The sequence below is a fragment of the Platalea leucorodia genome, assembly GCF_965183815.1.
Source record: "Platalea leucorodia genome assembly, chromosome: 7".
NCBI lineage: Eukaryota > Metazoa > Chordata > Aves > Pelecaniformes > Threskiornithidae > Platalea > Platalea leucorodia.
The window spans coordinates 70569144-70590579 of NC_138829.1; the positions used below are offsets into that span (position 1 = coordinate 70569144).

At 38.0% G+C, this 21436-nt stretch overlaps 1 protein-coding gene across 2 annotated transcripts in view; it reads right to left on the reverse strand.

Annotated features, from left to right (window-relative positions):
- Positions 1 to 21436, reverse strand: part of SHANK2 (SH3 and multiple ankyrin repeat domains 2) — a gene marked incomplete at both ends in the record, with an annotated part of 314082 nt that overhangs the window by 201204 nt on the left and 91442 nt on the right. For both annotated transcript variants that reach the window (XM_082317243.1, XM_082317244.1), the window contains 2 exons: positions 7901 to 8014; positions 20110 to 20279. In XM_082317243.1, coding sequence (XP_082173369.1) covers positions 7901 to 8014; positions 20110 to 20279 — 284 coding nt within the window. The remainder of the gene's footprint in view (positions 1 to 7900; positions 8015 to 20109; positions 20280 to 21436) is intronic.

Sequence of the window (21436 nt, forward strand, 5' to 3'; positions counted from 1 at the left end):
CAGCAAAGCTGAAGTGCAGAAACTTACTGAGGTTCATTCTTTAAATTTCCATTACTTGAGACAAAAAGTGGAGTTGATTTACATCTTCAGCTACAGGGAGCTGTCACAATTATTTGAATATTACTGCACTGAGCTCCTATGTCAGCTGGGTTTTGTGGCCTGGCTTGCCAGCACCTCAGATCTAATTCTTTGCATTGACTTTTTTGTTGAAGTGTTTTTCCCACTGTTTGATGGAAGGGAATGCCGTTTATGCAAAAACGGTGTGTAGCACGCTCCTGATCTTTCTAAGCCATAAAACAGAAGACAGCTTCTATGCAGATGATCACTGTGCTGAGTTTTGTCATCTATTCACATCTTTCTTTTCATTACGAATTTGTACGTGGGAAACATATTTTGTGGCAGCAAATCACTTCTCAAAAGGGGAAACTTTTCAGAATCATGTGAGCCATGTGGTTTGTTGTGCAAAATATAGAAGCAAGGCAGAGAAGAGTATTTCGGAGGTCAGAGCTTCGGACAGTAGCCTTCAAGGCAGGGGGACTTACTGAATAGTGTTTGACCTGTCAGTTTGAGCTCTGGGTACCAGGGTTTGATAGCTGGACAATGTTCCTCAACAGGGATGGATGAACTTCAATGACCACGTTGGTTTGACTGCATTTCCCACATTTAGGACCCTATCTACAAAGATTACAAAGATACAATATCAAGCTCTTGAGCTTTCTGTTTTCAAATGGCTGAATTTGTATCCACATCATACCACTTCTTACAATGAGAAGCCCACTTAGATGTGAGGCAATCTTGCACTTTCAATTTTTAAAAAATTTGGTTTATATTTTGTGCCATATTAAGTCCAGCCATTGCCTGCACTGTTGAGTCAGAACATGTTTCCAAGCTATCAATCAGACTTCTTAGCTCTTTACACAACTGACATGAGAATGTTTGTGATTAACTTTCCTAACAAAAATGTCTTTCCCTTCTTATATATATAAATCATTTTTACACTGCCTCCATTTAGTCCTTCCAGCTGCAGTAATGTTTTGTCCTTAACTGCTGCTGTTCACGCCAGTTTAAGTTGCACAATAATTTTGTCACAGATACAAGGGTAACTTCTATTCAAGGCGAAATCATGTGGAAGGAGCATTTATCAAAACTTATTATCAAAAACCTCGAGGTGCTCATCTGGTCAGATAGCATCTCTTATTTGCGGGCTCTTCTGTCTTGTTGAAACCCTCTTCCTTCCAGTGGTTTTCAAAGTTATTTCGTTTATAGAATTTTTCAGAGTTCTAATAATCTCTGAAATGTTTCCATCTATTCTTACAGTTCTCTTTCTAGTTAAATAACTACCCAGAACTGAGCCTAACAAAACTGGAAAAAGTTTCTAAAAAGTTTTGTTAATTTGGATCATTTATAAAAGGTAGGTAATTAAGAAAAGAGGCTGGATGAAAAGATTTTTTGCTTTCTGTTTTTTTCTTCCAGTGCTGATCTTTACACGCATAATTGTATGCGATTAGGGAGTGTTTTTACAGCTGCTTATATTCTGGCTATCTGTTATGTCCAAAGAGCAAATTTGGTAAACCAAGACTCCTGTCCTTCTTCTAGAAGGACCAGAGCTACAACTCACAAATTCCAGTTTTACATGAGCTCAAGAACTAATATCTGGATGCAAACGGAGCAAAGCCTCATCAGAAACTTTAAGCATATCTTAAACTGTCCATCTATGTAAATGTAGCCCCTGCCTGCCAACATCAGGTGACCCATAACTTACAGGAAGGAGAAAGACGATGGCTTTATCCAAGTGTAGCTAGCTGAGGGACACGTCTATTCCACAGCAAGTCCGCCATCAAAGACCTTGGATGCACACACAAGCTGTGCTCTGTCTGGATGTCAGGTTGAGATGGGTGCACATTTTTCCCTTTTCTATTCAGGAAAGAAATCCATATATGTGAAGACGTGCTCCATCATGTCCTCTGGGCTTGATGATGTGGGGATGGGGACTCCCAGACTCAGCACATTACATTTCTGTTCCACGCTGGGATGCAATGGGGTGCACACACACATACAGACCACATTTCTGTGGTATGCATTAGGGTTCACCTGCCTCACGGAGTACACCCAGTAATGACACTTCTTTGTAATATACCTACCACATCACTGCCCTGAGATGCTTAAAAATGTACAGAAAAAGAAAGAATATAAAAATTTAGTTTTCTGGCACCCATCCTTCTCAGGAAAGGTTAAACAGGACATGCTTGAAATTAACCAGAAGCTACGTAAGAGCATAAGCTGGGGAAATTCAGTTTTTTAGAACTTCAGGCAGCCTACATATGTCTGTACAGGACACAGTCAAGGCTGCAACTTGAGCTCTGGCATGCAGCCATCCATCCTGTTTCCCTGATAGTGGGTCCCTGGCACAACTTCCACTTAAGCCAACTATTATTCTTCCAAACAGTACCCAGATATATTTCAGTGGACAAAAAATGTTGGTGACTGTTCCGAAAGGCAGCATGGAGAAAGCAACCTTGATGGTGCAGGCAAGGGGAAGAAAGCTTTCAGATCCAGTATGTGCCAAGCCACTTGTCTGCAGAGGAAAGACCAGCCACCAGCTACTAGTACAGATGTAGCTCCTCAATTCACAGCGAGGCAACTTCCTTTTTTGCAAGAGGGAAATCAATTTTCTAGCAGCCTGGCTGACTAGATTGTCTGGGAAGGTGTTGTGCTAATTATAAAAAGGGATGGCGGAAATGAGGAACAAATTTGTTTTTATTGAATGCACAAGGTGTTAAAAACTAAGTATATGGAATAAAGAAAATTCTGTACTTCAGAAATAGCTGCCTGTGTAGCAAAGTATTCATTTTATTAACACAGCTTTGACTTGTTCGGTAACTTCTGAAATCTAGAGGGAATGTTGGACAAGGAATGCTGCAATTTCTGCTTATAACATCTCTGTATGATTACATAGGTAAAAAGAAATGGGCAAGGGAACTACACTATACTGGATAATCTGTCGTTATATTTTCAAGTTGCTGGAAAATCAGGAGTAAGCTGTACCGAACGTTTAAGTACAGAGATTTTGAGAGAGAAATCCCAGGTTAGATGCTAGGTAGAGTCTGCTCAGAGCACCAGTGACACTAGAGGTCAGCATGGGCGCGTCTACATTAGCATTTTAGTCCGGGCCAGGAATGTGCTTTCTAAGTGCTGCAGCCCACAGGACTGAGCAGACCTCGGAATTTGCAAATTGGATTCGTTCATGGAAAAATAAGCTCTTGAACAACTGCTAATGGTCGTTCAAGCCACATGCCTGGATGAGATCTAGTCTGAAATAAACTCCCAGGACTCATATGGCAACTACAACTACTAATAAGGTGTACCCCAAGGCCACAGGATAGAAGAATGCACGGAGGGTGTTACTGAATGAAAAATCACCCCAAAGAGACGTTAAAGATGAGCATGGAACTCAAGGAAAGGTGCAATGAGCAGGCCAAGAGTTGAAAGACAGCAAGAATTACTGAAAGACATGCTGGGTCTGCCTTCACTTCAGTATCATTTGTAAAATCTAAGTGTTCTTCAGGCACGTCAGTAGGGGGGAAGGAATAATAAACAGTAAAGACAACATGTAATTGAAGATAACTTCTAGCTTGAAACCAAAATGAATACTTCACCTCAGTTATGAGCAATCAGATAATCTATATCTCTGAATTCTGAAGGACACGGAGTATAATGTCACAAGTCTAATAGAAAGCATTTTTGTAGTAAATCTCTCAAGTCGGAGTAATACCTTATGATGGAAGAAAAGCCGATGGAAAGAGCTAAACTTAAGTAGGAGGAAGAAAACGGCATCTTCCATTGGTGGGGCAGCTGATTTTACGGATGACAAATTCTTCTGTATTTCATTTCCCATTGGAAGGTATTAGGTAGGAATTCTTACTATTTTAAGAAGGATAATGAATTTTAAGGGGTGAATAAACTGGTAAAATTAAAAGCCTTGCTTTTTTTTATAGGTCAAAAAATTAAACAAAGCTATGTCACATCGGGTATTCTCACTGGCTGCAAACTACTGCTGCCAGAGATCCAAGACGACCTGTGATTCTCTGCAGCACCAACAGCACGTAGCTAATAAATCCTGTTAAGAAGTCTGTTAACCCAAGGTAGTGCCTCACATTTGCATAGATTTTAGCAAAATAACATAGTATATTTTCACATATTTAGGAATACAAAGAAATTTAAGAATGTAATTGGTTCATTACTGAATAACATAGGAAAACTGTCAATGTCAAAAGAAGAAATATGCAACATTTGCATCCCGTGTTTGTACAGGGAAAAATCAAGATGTTGTATCAATCTCATCTGAAGGAATACTCTCACTCTAAGAATAATTCTGGAGAATGTTAAAAGCTGGCTACTAAGGCAGCACTTTTTAAAATGAGATGGTACAAAGGTTTTGTGTCCAAGAATTTTTTAAAAGCAGGCAAAAGAACTGAGCAGACCACTGATAACGATTTTCTTTGCCATTATTCTTTCTTCATTAAATCTCGAAATGCCAAGGAAACTTCTGACGACTGAAAGGCAGCAGGTCCTGTGCCAGTGCTATTAAAGGGCAAATGAGACAACCTGGATAATTAAAAGCCTATAAGCCTGGCATCAATCCTAGCAAAATAATGGAATAATTCCTACAAGTCTCAATTAATGAAGGATTAAAGAAAGGATATAGGATTGATGCCAGTCAACATGATTCTTTTTTGGAAAAGAGAACTTGCCAAGCTAGCACGATATCTTTGAAGAGATCACAGGAACCAGGTGCTGTTCTGTACTGCCTACTTCCACTGAACGGTCTGGATGGCAGTGAAGTTCCCTGAAAATTGAACTTGTCTTAGAAGTGAGATTATACATCAGCAAGACATGAAACACCTGCCCGCCAGTTTTACTGGGCATGTAGTGTTTAATTGTGGTTTGTTTTTTCCAAGAACTATTTCTCTTTCTTTCATTCATGGTGTGCAAATGACAAGCTACTATTAAACATAATTATTCAAACTTAGTAGCAAAGGGAAGCTGTTTGAAGAAATGTTCCTAAATCTCATTTATAGGAAAGAATTGTTACTGTGTTGCTGGTCTGAAAAAGGCTGAGTTTGAGATTCCTTTCCTACACATTAAGATGATCTACTTTCTAAATCATTATCATAAGAAGTTCTGCTGCTTTGCAAAGTCCATGATGCAAATTCCTGCAACTCGCACAAGTTTGTGATGTTTCTCAGCTGATGTTCTTTCAGCGATCCCAGCAGACCTAATTTAATTTCTAATCATTTCACCATGCTTAACACATTTTTCTAAATTACTTTTGCATTTGTACTCAGAGGGAGTACTGGCTGATTTTTGCTTATAAAGCTCTCCTCTTTTATTTCCATTGTCTCCTATGCAAAGGGAATGAAGCTAACTGCATAGAGCAATTCAGCGATCAGCTGCTTTCAGTCCATGCCATATTTCAATAATAATATGGCACATACTGTGGATTTCATATATCTCACACTCACAGCTCCAACCTCTTTCGCATTACGCAGAGAAGCACTGTACCTCATTTGTGCCTTCTGGGTGCAGGACATTTTTCAAGACAACCCAGCAAAATACGTGAGTGCACAAGTTCAAAGGTATAGAAAATGTGCCCATTTTGTGCTTATCTAATTGTATGTTCATCCTTTTTTGGAGTAGAAGAATGGTATATTTAAAGTCTTTAGCTATGTTGACATTATTCTTCACGCTATACTATAAGCAAACAGGAAAACGATCGGAAAGACAATAGTATGCAATAGGTATAAATTAGAGTACATGCTCTGCTGTTTTGGCAGGCACATGGCATACGTTTTCATAATTTCACATCAGAAAATTTGTAAGATGTTTCTGTTGATATTCTTTTAACACTTCCAGCTTTGGTAATCCTTTTGCTATTCTTGTGACAATTTTTTTCTTAATTTTCATTTTGCTTTGAATGATCAAAGAAATTTTTGCTTGAAAACAATCTTGTCATATATTAAAGCAATCGTGTCATATACCGAATTTACTTCCTACAGTATTTCTTGAAAAGATCTTTAAGGATTTGCGACAAACAAGTTTGGTTACCTTCCCTTCAAAACCACTGTATATTTCTAAAGAAGTTGCAAAACTCCTTTTGTATTTTAGAACTTCACTTAATGCCCCTCCCCAGAATTTTTGTCAGATTTAGAGACAAATGCAAAGCTCGAATTTAATGCAGAGTTGCCATGATAGACTCAAGAAAGGTGTTAGTGATGACTGACTTATCCAGACTACATCTTTCTGAAGTCTTTCAATCAAGTGACCACAAGGTTTTATTGACGGATCTTCACAACAGTTCACGTCGCTCTTCACCAGCTCATGTTCCACACTGAAGTTATTCGTCTTCCGTAATGTTTCCAACAAATGAAATCACACTAGAGTCGCAACTTGTTATTCTCTTTTTACATCTAGTATTTGAGAACTGCACTGCTCCTAGATTTGCCAATTCCAACCTCAATCTTCCTCCATCTTCAAATTCTGATTTGCTCTTAAGCCCTTTGAAGAGCTACACAACTGTTCTCTCTCTGTTCTCAGAGCCTAAATCCATTCTCTCCAAATATTAGATCTGGGTTTGCCTCCTTCTCTTTTTCTCTCTCAAAAGGGAAATAGAAATGGAAGTATAACCTTTTCACACAGTGTTTAGTTATCTAGAGCACTGTCCCTGATGCCTCATTGCCTCATTCTTTTAAAGTTTTCATATTACAAAAGCTAACTTTTTGCCTCCTCTTCTGCTCATCCCTTAAACTCTATTTCATCTTATCACAGCTGCAATGATAACCAATGAAATTAAAATAATTATCAAATCTTATAAATATTTCCAAATCCTTACTACTCTGGAACTATTATCTTGTCCAGAGCATTCTATCCCATTCTATCGTGGTTATACAGAGGGTATATATATATAAAAAAAGAAAAGTATACCTGTGCAGTTTCTAATGACATACATAAAAGAACAATGTTCGCGAATGAATGATACGATGCATAAATTTTAGTGTATTGTCTGTGCAATGCCAAAAGTTCTTAATCAATACATCAGAGATCCAAAACACATCAATAGTTAATTTAAAACTGCATACACTCCTGGAGAACATTAATTATATTCTCAGAGCTCATTTATAATGAGCTTCTAATTAGAGAGGATGTCCTCGTATCTTAGTTCTTAAAAGCAGAGAAATTATGAGATGGTAGGTAATTCTTAAAATAACATGCTTCAATGTACACTTCTTTTTCTTTTATTACACCAGAACTGTAAAGACTCCTTGCTTAAAGCCTCTTGTGTTTTACTTACTCATGGCAGCACAAGTGTATGACAAAGGAGGATTCTATTTCCTTTGTCATCAGTAAGGACGGATATGGGACATCCCACTCATGGACGCCTCCTCTAAAATTTAGTAGAAGGTCAACAGAGGGACCTTTATTGCTATGAACAAGAGCGAAATACATTGTATGACTACAATGATTGGGAGATGACTGACCAGTTTTTCTTCCATTATTTAATTGTCTAATTAGCCATTCTTCCATACTATAAGAAACTAAAATGCAGCATAATGCTTTACGAAATGTCTGCATACAGTTCTGTGTAAACAGTTTCGCAGTACTTCACAGTGTAGCCCCTCATGAGAAAGACCGTTTGCTTGGACGGCATCCAGTAAAATCTGATCAATAAACCCATCTTTATTTTTTAATTCAGCAGCTCAGCTTTATTTAATTCTCCAGTTTCTAGTATTGCACAAACGCACTGCTGTATACCAAACACATTACCGCCCAGGCTGCCTCTCTGCTTGGACAGACACGTCGCATTTCTCACTGTTAGGATTCAACAGGAACTTGATCTGATTACCTGGTTTGCTTTCATTTGGTTTACACTGAACTTCTTCAACGCATTCTGCAGGAAACCATCCAATATGTCCCCGGGTGCTGCCTTCCCAGAATCCACCTTCACCAATGCTTAAAACTAAATACAGAGAGACAGAGGAAGCATTAGACTTCTTTCTCATCAACTCTAAGTATCAAGATTAGTTACACAACACGCTCAGTAATAATTGAATATCATGTTGGTAAAAGCAAACCCTGTACGATAACTCAGATGCTGGCACCTCAAAAAGGGGCAGAGTAACCTTTAAATGCGACCTTCCCTGATCAGTCTTTGGAACCTCTTCCCAAATTTATTTTTGTCACAAGTTTCCTTGGCCCTCACATAATTCTCTCGATTTTCAGTTTTCTCATTGCTGCTTTTATCAAGCATGAATGCATGGCCATACTAAGACCAAAAAAATTTGTCTTGCCTGTTCAAATTAAGCTGAAGTGCTGAACCCATTGTAAAACTGAACCCACACTGAAATTGCGTTTTAATAATACATATTTTGATATCTCATATGTTTTCTGCTTCCTAAGGACACATGCTATTTTATTTAGTGGGTAGCTCCAGAGATTTGTAATGTAGGTCGAGTAACATGATTTAATGGTTTGAGTACACAGCAAACACTTGAATATCCCATAGGTGCGATACACAACGTAGATGCCTTTTGAAACATTTCAGTGATTTTTCTCGGTAGAAGATAGCAACAACAGGGAGGAGAATGATTTACCAATAGGAGAAAAAGCTTTATCCTGTAGTTCTAATTATCTTGATATTAATCTTAGGACTCAACAAGGATTGTGACAAAAGACTGCAGAACAACAATCTATGTTTTTACTAGTAAGCAACTGGAGATGAATTACAGTAATGAAAGGATCCTAAATGCTTGCTAAGTATTATGTCTAAATTAATATTATAGAAGTTCCTACAAATCACTCTATGTTTAATATATATTAAAAGAACATAAATGTACTATTAAAAACATGCTATACATTAATATTGGAACAAAGGCGATATTATAGATTAACAAACACACGGTTAGCTCTAGTAAATAGGTTGAGTGGGAATGTAGCTCAGTCATACAACACGGGTCCTCAGAGTACATCTGTACAAAACACAATGTTCGGGGGAAAGGTCCCTGAGCTACCAAAAATAAGCCCATGGAAGTCGAAGCAGCCCAGCTCCATTAGCTGTGTGCTAGCTAAGCCAGCCAAGTTAACTGGCCCTGCCGAAAATCAGGGCTAATTAGCCTAAGCACATCTCTTTGCTAATGTATGCATATGGTTTTCAAGACCTGGAATAATCTCTCTGCAGGGTATTTCAGTATAGTAGGGATATTAACTTGCTCAGAGCTACTTTGATGATCTTCAACACAAGCACTCTGCACTGTTAAAACATACCTTATCAGGCTTTAAAAGCGTAGTCCCTGAGCCTGACCGCAATTCAATTCTGTATCAGTGGAACTGCTGTGACTCAGTGGCATTGAACTTGAACTTGATTTGCACTACTACACAGTAAGATGAAAATCAAATCAATGATAGGGCAGAAAAACGATAAAAAGCCTTGGTAATACTAAAGAGGTAGAAAGAAGTCTGGTTTGACACACCAGGATCTGTAAAACTGCATTTGAAATTAAATGTTTACCTAGTTTCTCATTAATGCAATCCTAAACTATTTGTGGTATTACTTATGGAGCATGGATATCTATTAACATAGCTGTTTCACAGAAATATGTTTTTAAATGTGTCAATGTTAAGTCCTTTACTGTAGTAAATTCAGAGATACAGATTCCATGAACTGCATATTTACACATCACTGTCGATAAGAAGTACGTATTAAGCCACGGGAAATAGAACCATTAAGGCAAAATCCTACACCTGGATGGCTCCCAAATGCACAATTTATCAAGCACCTTTCTGACATATTTGAGGAAACCTGTACCTACCCAGGTAGTCATGGGATAACGTGGGAGGGCACTGACCTTGGAAGACACCAACAACCCTACAGTGACACTTAAGCTGAATAAAACGTTTTTAGCATGCCCTTTCTTTTAGTTATGCAACACCTACTGATATTGTTAACATAAGCAGAAAATATTTCATCTCTACATCTAAATGCAAGCAAAAATGAAGAAACCAGGTCTGTGCTTTAATTGTATTAATAAAATAAATAATACCTAAATTAAAATATTAATAAATATAAATATGGTGCATAATTAATGAAAAATATGTTGACAAATTCCAGTTGTTCTTGAAAATGTTTAAAGCCTGTGCACATTAACACACAAAGTCAATCTGATAATTCAGTGTGATGCAAAACAGCAGCCTATTCATTCATCCAATGTATACTGGGTAGTCATCAGCTTCCAATATATTTTTAACAGTGTAACCTCTGTTCACATAAGAATAGAGTGCAATTCTTATATATGAGATAAGGAAGTAGGAAAACTTAATTAATAACATATATAGATATTATAATTATTGTAGGATCCTACTGTACATCAAATCATAAAAGTGAGTATAGGACTTCAGCCAAAAGAAATTTCAAAATGTGAGACAGTGAAAGATTCCTATTGCAAGTAATTAGGGTTTTCTGAGGAGAGTTTTCAGCGCTGAATCTCAGTCCTGACTTCACTCCGCAAACTGGCAAGATAGGGAGAACAAAAACTACTCAGAGATTGAGAAAGACTTTCCTAATACAGTATTCTATTAATCTGTCAAATCTGCTAATTTGTGGCTCCAAATTACATGGATATTTCCATCCCCAAAAAGCATTTGCACTGTAAGAAGGAAGTGGGGTATTTCACACCCATACAGTAATGTCATGGGTTTATGGTAGCAGCAGCTGATAAGACATCCAAATCAAGATGGGGGAAAAAATTTGCTTTGTAAGTCCATCTGTGAGTGCAAGGCGAAAAGGGATTACTACAGAGCAAAACCAGCCCCACTTTAGATCATTATTACATGAGTTATTAAATATTAGCCATTACTAATAACAAAAGCAAAGCAAAAATACGTGTAGTCCAGCCTGAAGACGTAACATCTATGGAAAAGAGGTGGAAGGGGAAATGAGGTGTTCCCAGAACGCAGACAGCCTTCACTATTGTGGTTCAGGCCTGTCTGGAGATTATATCTACACACAAAATGACAGTACCTTTGGACTTACTATCAAGGAAAAACATCATTCTGGGCGCCAAGAAAGGAAGGGAAAGCCTGATGGAACTGCAAGAGGCACAAAGATGACCCAAGAGGGAAACGTGGGGTAGCCAGGGGTACAGCTGATGTGCAGAGACAGAGAGACATTGTCGGTGAGACGGAGGAGAAGCACATATGGCCTAATACTCAAAATGTAGAAGTTGAGATCTAGATGGTTCTGCACTACCAAAAAACTTGAAATAATCTTTTTAATACATCTCAGGTGGCACCATTAATAAGAAATTCTCCAGCAGGAGCCAAAGCCATAATAATCTACATATCTATAAAAACTGGGAACACTTCATGTATTCCAATGTGCGTAAGTGGGAACTGAAAGGATAAATCAAAAAACGTAATTTATCTTTTGTCTCCATGAATGCTTTTTTAGAATGAGGCCTTAATTTCTGTCTTTTCCCTCTCACAATAGCGCTTAAGAGACACGTTGTAATAGATAATTTGGTACCAGCAAGAGATTTTCTAATCAACATTTTCCTTCTGAAGGACATAACAATGGTAAATCAAAGGATAACTTTCCTAAAATTAATAATTAAGCTTTATCATTTCAAGTATTTTTTCCTTTCACGTTTAGTAAAAACAAAAGATGTTGTTGCTATGGCAAGAGCAGGCCGGAGTCTCTTTACACACAACATGAATTACAAAAAGAATCTGATGTTATAAGAGTAAAATTAAGGTTCTAGTAACATCATGAATCCTGATACAACTTTTCACAACAAAAGTATAGTTTAAAACAAGAATTATGTTCAATTATGTGAACAAAACTGCAAATCAAAATTGTACAAATACCAAACAATTGAATAACAGGAAGACACGGAAAAGCAGGTGTCTATCAGGATCATATATTTTAATGTCTTTAAAGTATCATGCTTAATATCAGCCAGATTCTGCTTTGCCAAAGTCCAGAGAAAAACCCAAGAAAACTATATATAGTGCCAAACGAGCACAGGATGTTTTGTCTCTTGCAACTTCTGTAAGTTTATTGACAATATATATATAGTAACTAATATTAATATAACATACTCATCTCAAACAGCTTAATTACTCAATGTACTGTCAAAAAAACAACAAAGAAGTTTTATTCTTCCACATTACAGCTCCCTTCACTATGCCACAATCAAGAAATAGACTATAAGAATATTTTTCCATCAAATGATGGTGCATACTATTTCCGAATTCCTTGTGATACTGAAATTTCAATGAGTGAATTAGTCTAGACAGTTCTCTGCATCTGAAGAGCAACTTGACTCAGACTTTACATACAATATAAACGAAGGTCTGCACAAGTTACAACTTAATCTTGCTCTCTTAATATTTTTCCTTTCTCTCTTGACACTTTTTTTAAAGATATTTTTCTTAAAATGTGGTTTTAGCTTTCATTTTACTCCATTTCTTTATCTGCCCCTCCTTCTTCATGATGAATATCCCTCAATCCCTGTGATTAATGATGAACAGGATCTGTCTGTTCTGCCTCATGGGCAGACCACTTCTGGCATTCAAATACTTAATCAAGAGAGTGAGAGAACTTGAGATCAGTGCACCACGACTGGGAAGGAAGTCACTGGCTATCGCCCCGATGACAACCACATGGAGGCCTCCAGCATGCAAACAAGTGACTCTGCCCTGGCTGCCATGCAGAAAACGTTCTTGTGCCGTCCCCGTACAACCAGGAAGGAAAGCCTTGTGTATCTGCACTTCATGATTTTGTATCATTGACCTGAGCAGTCAATTCGACTGCAGCTCCACAGACATTTCTTTTAGCGGAGAAGCAAATTCAGCAGTTCTTTTCCATCTTGGGCTGTGGGACCTCACAGAGAAATCAAATTAGGGAAATAACATGGACGGAAAACATCCCTCATGTTTTAAACTTACATTTAACTTCCAGTTTTGCCTCCAAAACAAAAGTGTGATCCAGTTGTGGCTGCAAGGAGTTTACCTTTCTGTAATTCAGGTGACTTTGCTGGTTTATCCGAAAAGGAACCTTACCTACCCGTAATTCAGTATTTAACTGTCTGACTTATCCTAACAGTTAACGGCCATACCCTGAGCTTACTGCATGTCTCCTGGTTGTGTCCCATCAGTCTCCATGGCCACCCACACTGCAAGCAGATGGTGAGACTAAGGAGCCTTAGCTTCAGGTTTTGGGTGCACGTCACAGCCCCAACCACCGTGGCCACAATCAGTGTCAGGCTAGATCCTGACTTAAAACAGCTTTTTATCTTTTATCACTGCTACTTTCTCAAGAAAGAAACAGTGCAAACAAGGCAAGTTCAGGAAAAGGACCTTGGGATGAGAAGATGACAGTGACTATTAACAGAGCAACCACTCACTACATCAAAATCTACAAATACGATCATCTGCACATAATCCTCTAAACCTGAGGAAATAGGGCTCAACTGAAACAGAACTGAATGAGCTGCGCTGTTCAAGATTTGGCCCTGTATATTTTTTTTCCCTTCCTTTTTTATCTTTGCCAACAACTTTCTATGACACTCGTCTTTTTCCTGTTATTTGGGTGTCTCTTAACTAGTTTGGGGAAAGTGAAGGAGAGAGAAAAACAGAATAAGAAACAAATCTTCTGCACTGATTTGAATTTTGGACAGAAATTCAAATCGAGCATTGGAAAAACCCATCAGTTTGCAACGTTTATCACCATCTCTGTTGAGGAAGGTGTGGACAGAGTCAAGTTTGCTCTTCTCCACAGTGATGCCCAAACTACAAGTCAGGGGAAAGACAGAGTAGAGAGCATTAACCTGAGAAGAGGTCCCAAACCAACTTAGATCTGGAGCCTGCACTATTTTGTCGGACTATGCCAGCGTGCTCATATGCCATTCACAGCTCCTCTCGGTCTTCTGGTACTCCCTGTCTACTGAATGTTTTGGGCCAGTTACTGACTACTGAGGGAAGGCTGGCTTTAATTAGTCAAGAGCTAAGATGACAGGGATTTGTGGATGGTTTTATGTCTGAATCACTTTCTTGCAGCCTTGACAGCAGAGCGAGCTCTCCTGCCGGAGCGGGAGCAAGGCCCTGTCTTTGCTACAACACTGATATATCAGTTGGAAGCACAACTCTCTCCTGCTCTTCAGATACAAGCAACTTGAAGAAATGAATTAGGTTATTATCTGTGGTGAGTCATAATTATTTATCTTAGGAATTGAAATCAAACTGATCAAGTCAGGAGACAGTAAGGAAGCAAAATAGACCAATGAATCTGGGTAAGATTAATATTCCATTTCACATTCATTTCATCCGTCATATAAAAGTGTAGCATAACAATGCGTATGCAAACCTCTTAGGTTAAATTTTGCTGCCCTATTTATTCACACAAGGTACCAAACGCCCTTGAAGAAAGAAAACAGCATTTCTGAGGCTCTTCCCTTTCCAGTATTTTATTTACTAATCTAACAAGTGCAAAAGCCCGGGAGACCAACTTTCATTCTGCCCACAAGCACTGTCTGTTGGCAATATCTTCATGCACAGCAGGGGTTTAATAATCTTTCTTTTTCAAAATGACTTACAAGTAGATTTCACAAGAAATGAAAATGTTAGCGATATATTTGGATTGCCCTACTGGCTGAGATCACGCTGAAATAAAAGCAGCGTTGCAAGGGTCAGTATTTCTAATGCTGAGAGCTACTGACTTTCTGCCTAGAACAGATGCTTGAATCACTACTACTGAATTACTACCGTTTCTCTGACCCCAGAGAATGTAGCTGAGAACAGACCTCGGTTGTGGTAAACTCTTCTGAGATGTGCAGACTGTGCCTGCACAGGAGGCATCTCCGAAGGTTCATGAAGAAGTCTGTTGGAGCATATTTGAGATACTGAAATAACTCCCCCTTTTTCTAGATACTAAGCACTAGAAAATTTGTTTAATCACAGTAAGACTTAAAGAAACCGAGAGTTTCCCAGAACTAGCCCTGTATTCTCTTTGCCTTCCAGGTGAAAGAGAGGAGATAGTAATATCAGGGCAGACAACAAAAAAAAAAGAGAGGAAAGTAAAACTTTGCAGTTGGAAGCCACCCATGGACAAACTATACTATGATCTGGGACCTGAAAATTGGAAGAAATAACTAGAAATCACATGGCAAATGGAAACGCTGTAATAAAAACACATAGAAAGACAAGAAAAACAAAACTGTGAGCAGGGTGAGACTTCAGAAGTTCTCAAAGTATTTGAATCAGGCAGCCATGTGGTCCTTTTCTTTCTAGGTCAGTGAGGGATAAATCATACGCATTTCAGGTATGTTTTAATATAGATTCTGAAAACAATTTGGATTGTTTTGTTTCTACGTGACCGGGGATCGTCTGCACCATGTTGGTTGGTACCTGGAACTCGTATCTGTTACCTTTCCAACAAGGTATGCTAGCACAGATTTGAACCACAGGCAACCTGGAGGATGCACAGATACTTCTGTATTGCTTTATCTTCACGACACAGAAAACCACTAATTCTTCGCTCACAAAGAACTTCGGAGCATTGCATTCTCTTCATACATCTGAGTTTTGTTATAAAAGAAGCCACTTGATTTCCAGTGTAAGAATTAATTTTAGCAATGCAAAAGGTGATTAAAGTACATTTTACAGATACTTTATATACGCGCGCGCGCGCGTGTGTGTTCAAATTGTGGCAGATTTATTGCTATGGACTTTTAGATATAAAATGAAGAAAGAAACAAAATATATTAAAAGTGTTTCAGTGAAGAATGAAGCTACCTCTTCTTCATTTATGTGAAAACATAAGATTAGGGTTGCTCTTGTACAAATAAAGATATCAGATTTATTTTTACAACAGCCATGGCCCTTCTCTCATGAGTGGCAGACACACAAATGATGTCAGTATGTATGACTAACAACTAAAAATAAAGCAGATATTTTTGTACAGGCTACGTAATATCCTATTAATACAAGAGCATTTTGTTTAGTTTACATTTTCTTTGGACCTTGCCCATTCACAGCTTTCTCTGAGCAGTTTCCTTCTATCATATACTGCGAACTATTGTCAGTCATGCACTTCCAGTGGTTTTAGAAAGAAAAAGAAATCTGCCTCATCTTCATCTGATGAAAGCACTTTTCATCAAGAGTTTAGGAATTCATCCCTCTCCGTGACCCTTCTAATTCTTCCAAGTTAAAAAAGAAAATCCATAAAAACATTTCCCAACTAATCCCTTTCTCTAATATGTTGTTCTGGGTTTTTATCCCTGTAATAAATGCCTTGCTACATCTTTACTGTGATTAGTCTCATGGGATGTACATGTGATGAGCATCTCCCCAGGGTCAGAGAGAACACGGGTCCGAAGCCCGTAGCAAATGCTAATACACGTTTGAATCCCCCAAAGCCACCCCAGAAGCCGGTACTTTGGCGTCAGTGTTTTACACAGAACAGTGCAGCTGCCAGCTCAGCAGAGGAGCGAGGCTAAGACAAAGCTTTTATATTTCTTAAATGTGAGGCTAAGGTGTTTCCAAAGTGAGGAAAAAATGAATTCCACAGGATTTAATGTTTCATTTCCTCTAGAACTGCACATAGTGAGTCGCTGAACCCCAAACAGGCAGGTGTACCCCCAGAAAATCAAAACCTCAGTTCTGACTGGATCATAGTCGTGCTAAGCAAGTCTCTAAAAGACAGAAAATATATCTGGTACCAAGTGGAATTTCTGCTCAGAAAGAGAAAAAAAGCAGGACCTCCACGCAAGAAGTACTGATTATAAGAGCTCTACTGCCTGTGCTTTTGGAGGAAGGAGAGGGAGCCTATCAGTCTCTCACATTGGAGTAATTTTTTTTATTCTCAATAAATAATTACATTTTGACCAGAACAGAGACGCGAATCCAGATTTAATTGAACCTGGATTTTTGTCACATGTGCTAAGTTTGAATGGCTTCAACACTGTTACACAACCCAGACCTTTTTAAAGCATTACTGTCTTTTTACCTGGACTCCTCCTTCTCTACATGACCATGTCGTGTTCATTCTGACACATTTTTTGTGACAACTGAGGAACCATTGGCACGGTAACACAAAATAGGATTCGATCTTGTTCTGAAAGTTTTCTCTTGGAGTAGCAATGGGAGTCTGTCACACGGTGCTCCAGCCTTGCCATGCGAATAGCCTTAAATGATGCTCCACAAGATTTCATCCTAAGTAGTAACACTGACAACCCCTATGTACACTTCTTCTTTTTCCAAACTTTTTCTAAAAGCAGACTGACATATATAAATACCTCACTAGACTTTACTGCATCAAAGTTATGTAAAATGCTCTAAAACAAGGGTGCCTGCAAATGCTAGACCTCTCTACCAGATTTTGATTCAATGTGCAAATCATTGACTTGAAGCTGAAAAAAATTATCCCTGCAGGGATGATTTGATGTTGGATGGGCATGTCCCCCTTTTTCTAACAGTAATAATTAATTTATAGTCAGTTTCAGTAAACATAGATTTTCCCTATAAGTAAAGATGCAAAACTCACAGGCCAGACACGATCTCATTTTCTATTTCAGCATTTTGACATTCATTGGTTAGCGTCCCCCACAAAATTTGTTGGTCTCGAGTTTAGATCATGCTACTGTAAGAAGATCTGAAAAGCAGACTAATTTCTTCTTGCATAGTTTTCCAGTTACTGTCATAATAACTTAGAACCAAGGGCTCCTGAACTATTTTTTTTTAAATATTAAACTTTTCAATGAGATTTAAATCCCTTCTTCTTAGGATATTTTTTGCATATAATAGTCTCAAAATCTAATGTAAACAAGCAGCCAGATAACGAACGCCCCTGGAAAATTCAGCATCCCAAGCAACCTGTTGCATTGTTTCCTCTTTTGCCAGGGAAAACATTTTCTGTCCTGTCTTTCCCCGTAACTGCCTGGAGTCTCTACTTTTTTATTCTGGTGACAAGGATCTATGTTGATCTTACATCCTCTCCATAAACAAAATATTGCTACATCTTTAAATCCAACAAGTCAATTGAAGACAATTGTGTAGGGATGCAATGTCCCCCAAAGAATAGATGATAGTGCTCAACCATACTCATTCTTTTATCCATTGGCACCTCCTAGACCTCTGTAAACACACTCAGTGTAGACAGTTATTGGGTACCACTCATGACCCCCAAAATTTCATCCTTTGTAGGTACTGCCAATTCTTCCTGGTGGTGTTAAATTTTCTGAGATTATGAATAAGCAAAGAGTTCTGGGCTGTGCTTAAGCCTTCCTTTTTTTTTAATCTTTTTTTTTTTCCACTGTAAGCAACATTTTTTTCATTTTCTTGTAATTGACCAACAAGCATCTTTCTCAACTGTTTTGTTTCTCCACCCTTCCACTGAGAACTCCATACTCCATACAGAAGATGCCAAGCCTTCAGATTTTAACCCAGGAACCAGTATTCTTTTGTAAAGGTATGAAAAGAACACACTTGCTTTTAGTTTGCTTCACATTTTTGCATGACAGTTACTCATAATGCAGCTTTTCCTCTCTCTAAATTGTACCCATTCTTTTGACACTTGAAAGCTTTTATGGAGTGGTTACTTCTCTTGCATTTATTCTCACGTACTGGGTGCTTGCAAAGCTGGTTCCCAAACCATGCAAAGCTCTGTCAATTTTGTTTGAATTTGAAGATGACTTCTGCTTTTCATGACTTGAATTTTATTTGATATTTGGCATTGCAAAGAAATCCTATAACCTCAGAGCTTTGCTTGCCCTCTATTAATTTTACTCTAGCCTAGATATCTTCCATTAACTGGGAACTTTTTATAATGTTTGATTAAGTGTTCATATGGGCTATTTCAAAAGTTCTTTTGCTCTGTTTTCTTTAGATCATAATCATTGCTTCCTACCTGACCAGGGCACAATCTCCCAGACTGCAAAATTATCTTTTCAGCCTGCAGACATCACTAGCTCTCCTAAGTTTAACCTTCCTCCTTCATCCTTGCATTTAAAATGAATCTTGCATATGTTTTAAGTGCAGCATTCTTCAGATTTCTGTCCTACACCTTCTGAAGACTTAACAAAAATTATGAAACCCACAAACACTTCAAAATCAGCCACATCCAAAAATAAAAATACAAAAATACCTTCTAATGGCTCCCCATTTTTTTCCAACTACTGTTTGCAGGCTCAAGGGAGGAGATCTTTGAAGTTTTCCTTTGTAAGATAAGTAGTTTCAGTTGCAAGGGAATTTTCAGCTGCTTAACACTTTTATTTAGGACACTGCATTTATTCCCTTTTATTTGCTTTCCGTAACTGGTATTTGGTTTGTATTGAGCAGAAAGTCTTTGTATTCCATGACCGGTTTTACCTGGATGTGCAAAACCTCAGCTGAAACTGCGTAACAATGCACCCTTAGGAAGGTCAATCCCATAAACCACATTGCCCACTTTCTCAGCCGTACCTGGATGTACTTACTGTCTTCAAAATAATAACACAAAGTTTGGCCTTGATTTGAACATATTCTTAGTTGGGAAGTGCACCAGTGGACAGAAATTATACATGTACCGCCACGCTTCCTCCCCACAATATTTACAGTAGGTTCTACCTACCTACTTAGCCTAAGTCTCACAAGGGAACCTTTTCTATTTAACCACTAAATTGTTCCTTGAGGAAAGGGCTTGAAACAGACTTGAACTTATCCCTGTTTCCTTCCCGAGCTGCTCAGATAGTTGACGTGTTTACAACCTTTTAAAGCCCTGGAGTTGTCTTTCTATAATGACTACAGAAGCAAATTACGTGCTCTGTGTAAAAGACAATGCTGCTATTACTGCACATATTTCTGAATTTTAGTAGTACTTTGAAGTCACTTACAGTTAAAATGGTAGCTGAATATGCATTGGTTACAAAACAGAACTAGGAGCAAAACACCCTGTAAAGGAACGAAGGCATAAAAGCACTTCTACTGAACAGATTTTTTTTCCCCTAAAATAGAAGAGAATTTTAAAGTAAAATTTCCATCTAGCAGAAGAAAATGTTTATTCAAAATGAATTACGTACTCACCTTTGACTCTATCTCCTTTGTGCAGATGAATTTCCCCTTCTCCTTGAGGCTGATATGGCTTTACGACAATAAAAAGTCTTCCAGGTACAGCACTGTAAAGCTTGCGTTTTGGACCCTGATAATCCAAGGCAGACAGAGTATCCTTGTTGGCACTAGGATTGTAAACGGCACTGAAAATTGAAATTAAAAAACATTAACTGGCTATTTAAAACGGGCAAATTTAATCATTTACCATCACATTAGCAGGGTTAAATTAAGCAGTGAATAGCATAATTGTCTTCCAGTAAGATGTCTAACCCTGCAGAAAAAATACATGTTTTTCATCCTAAACACATGCTTTAAATGGTTGAAATCTTTCAATATGAAACATGATCAATATTCATCTGACCATGATGGCCTAGAAAAGAAAACACATAACACTAGAAATTTTAGTTTTTCTGCAAATTAAACTTGCATGTTCACAGACCCTGATGAAGTTTAAAATTGATAGGCAAATCATACATTACAAGCATCACAATTTGTCAGAAAGACTTTAAAACGTCAGTATTTACAATTATTGTTGGGAACGGATATCTTTGTAATATTGTAACGTTAACTGAACAATCAAGACAACTGAATTATTAACTGCATGGACTGAATAATCAAGTTACTTCATCACTCCGAGGCCTGGAGCTAAATTTTAGATCTGCGCAAAGCATGGTTCTTATGGCTAACATATTCTCCAGAAGATTATTGATGGCAATCAATAGCTCTCCCAATGATTTTAGAGCGGTATGCCCAGGTAAGTCATCGGTCATCAAACAACACACAATCTACTTATGGTGTATAAAGAAGAAATTATTGAAAGCCGGTGAATGATACATCAGATCATTATTAAACCTCCTGAAAAAATGAGTGAACTGTCAAAAATATAAGGTGAGAAAGAGGCAAATATTAAAGAGGGTGGGAAACCTATAGGAGATAACATAACAAACCCGCAATACACTACTATTCGACTTTTGGAAAAAAAACCATAAAAACTTGAGGTCTTGCACAGAAAGGCTAGAAACAGAAAATATTCATGAGAAAGAAGAATATTCATAAAGATTTATAGGGAAAAGATAGAGTACCAAAGGAAGACGAATGGTTTAATGGTGGTCTAGCATCGTAACACTTCGCTTATTTTCTTGTAAGGAGAAAGAAAAGATCTCAAACTGCTATAAGCAAATGGAAATACGAGGGCTGGGGTTTACTGTTTCTTCGCCCTTATTTTTTAACCAATATCCTACAAAAACTAGGAGTCAATAAGGTTCTCAATCTAGGTAAAGAAGTTGTCTGGTAAAAAAAC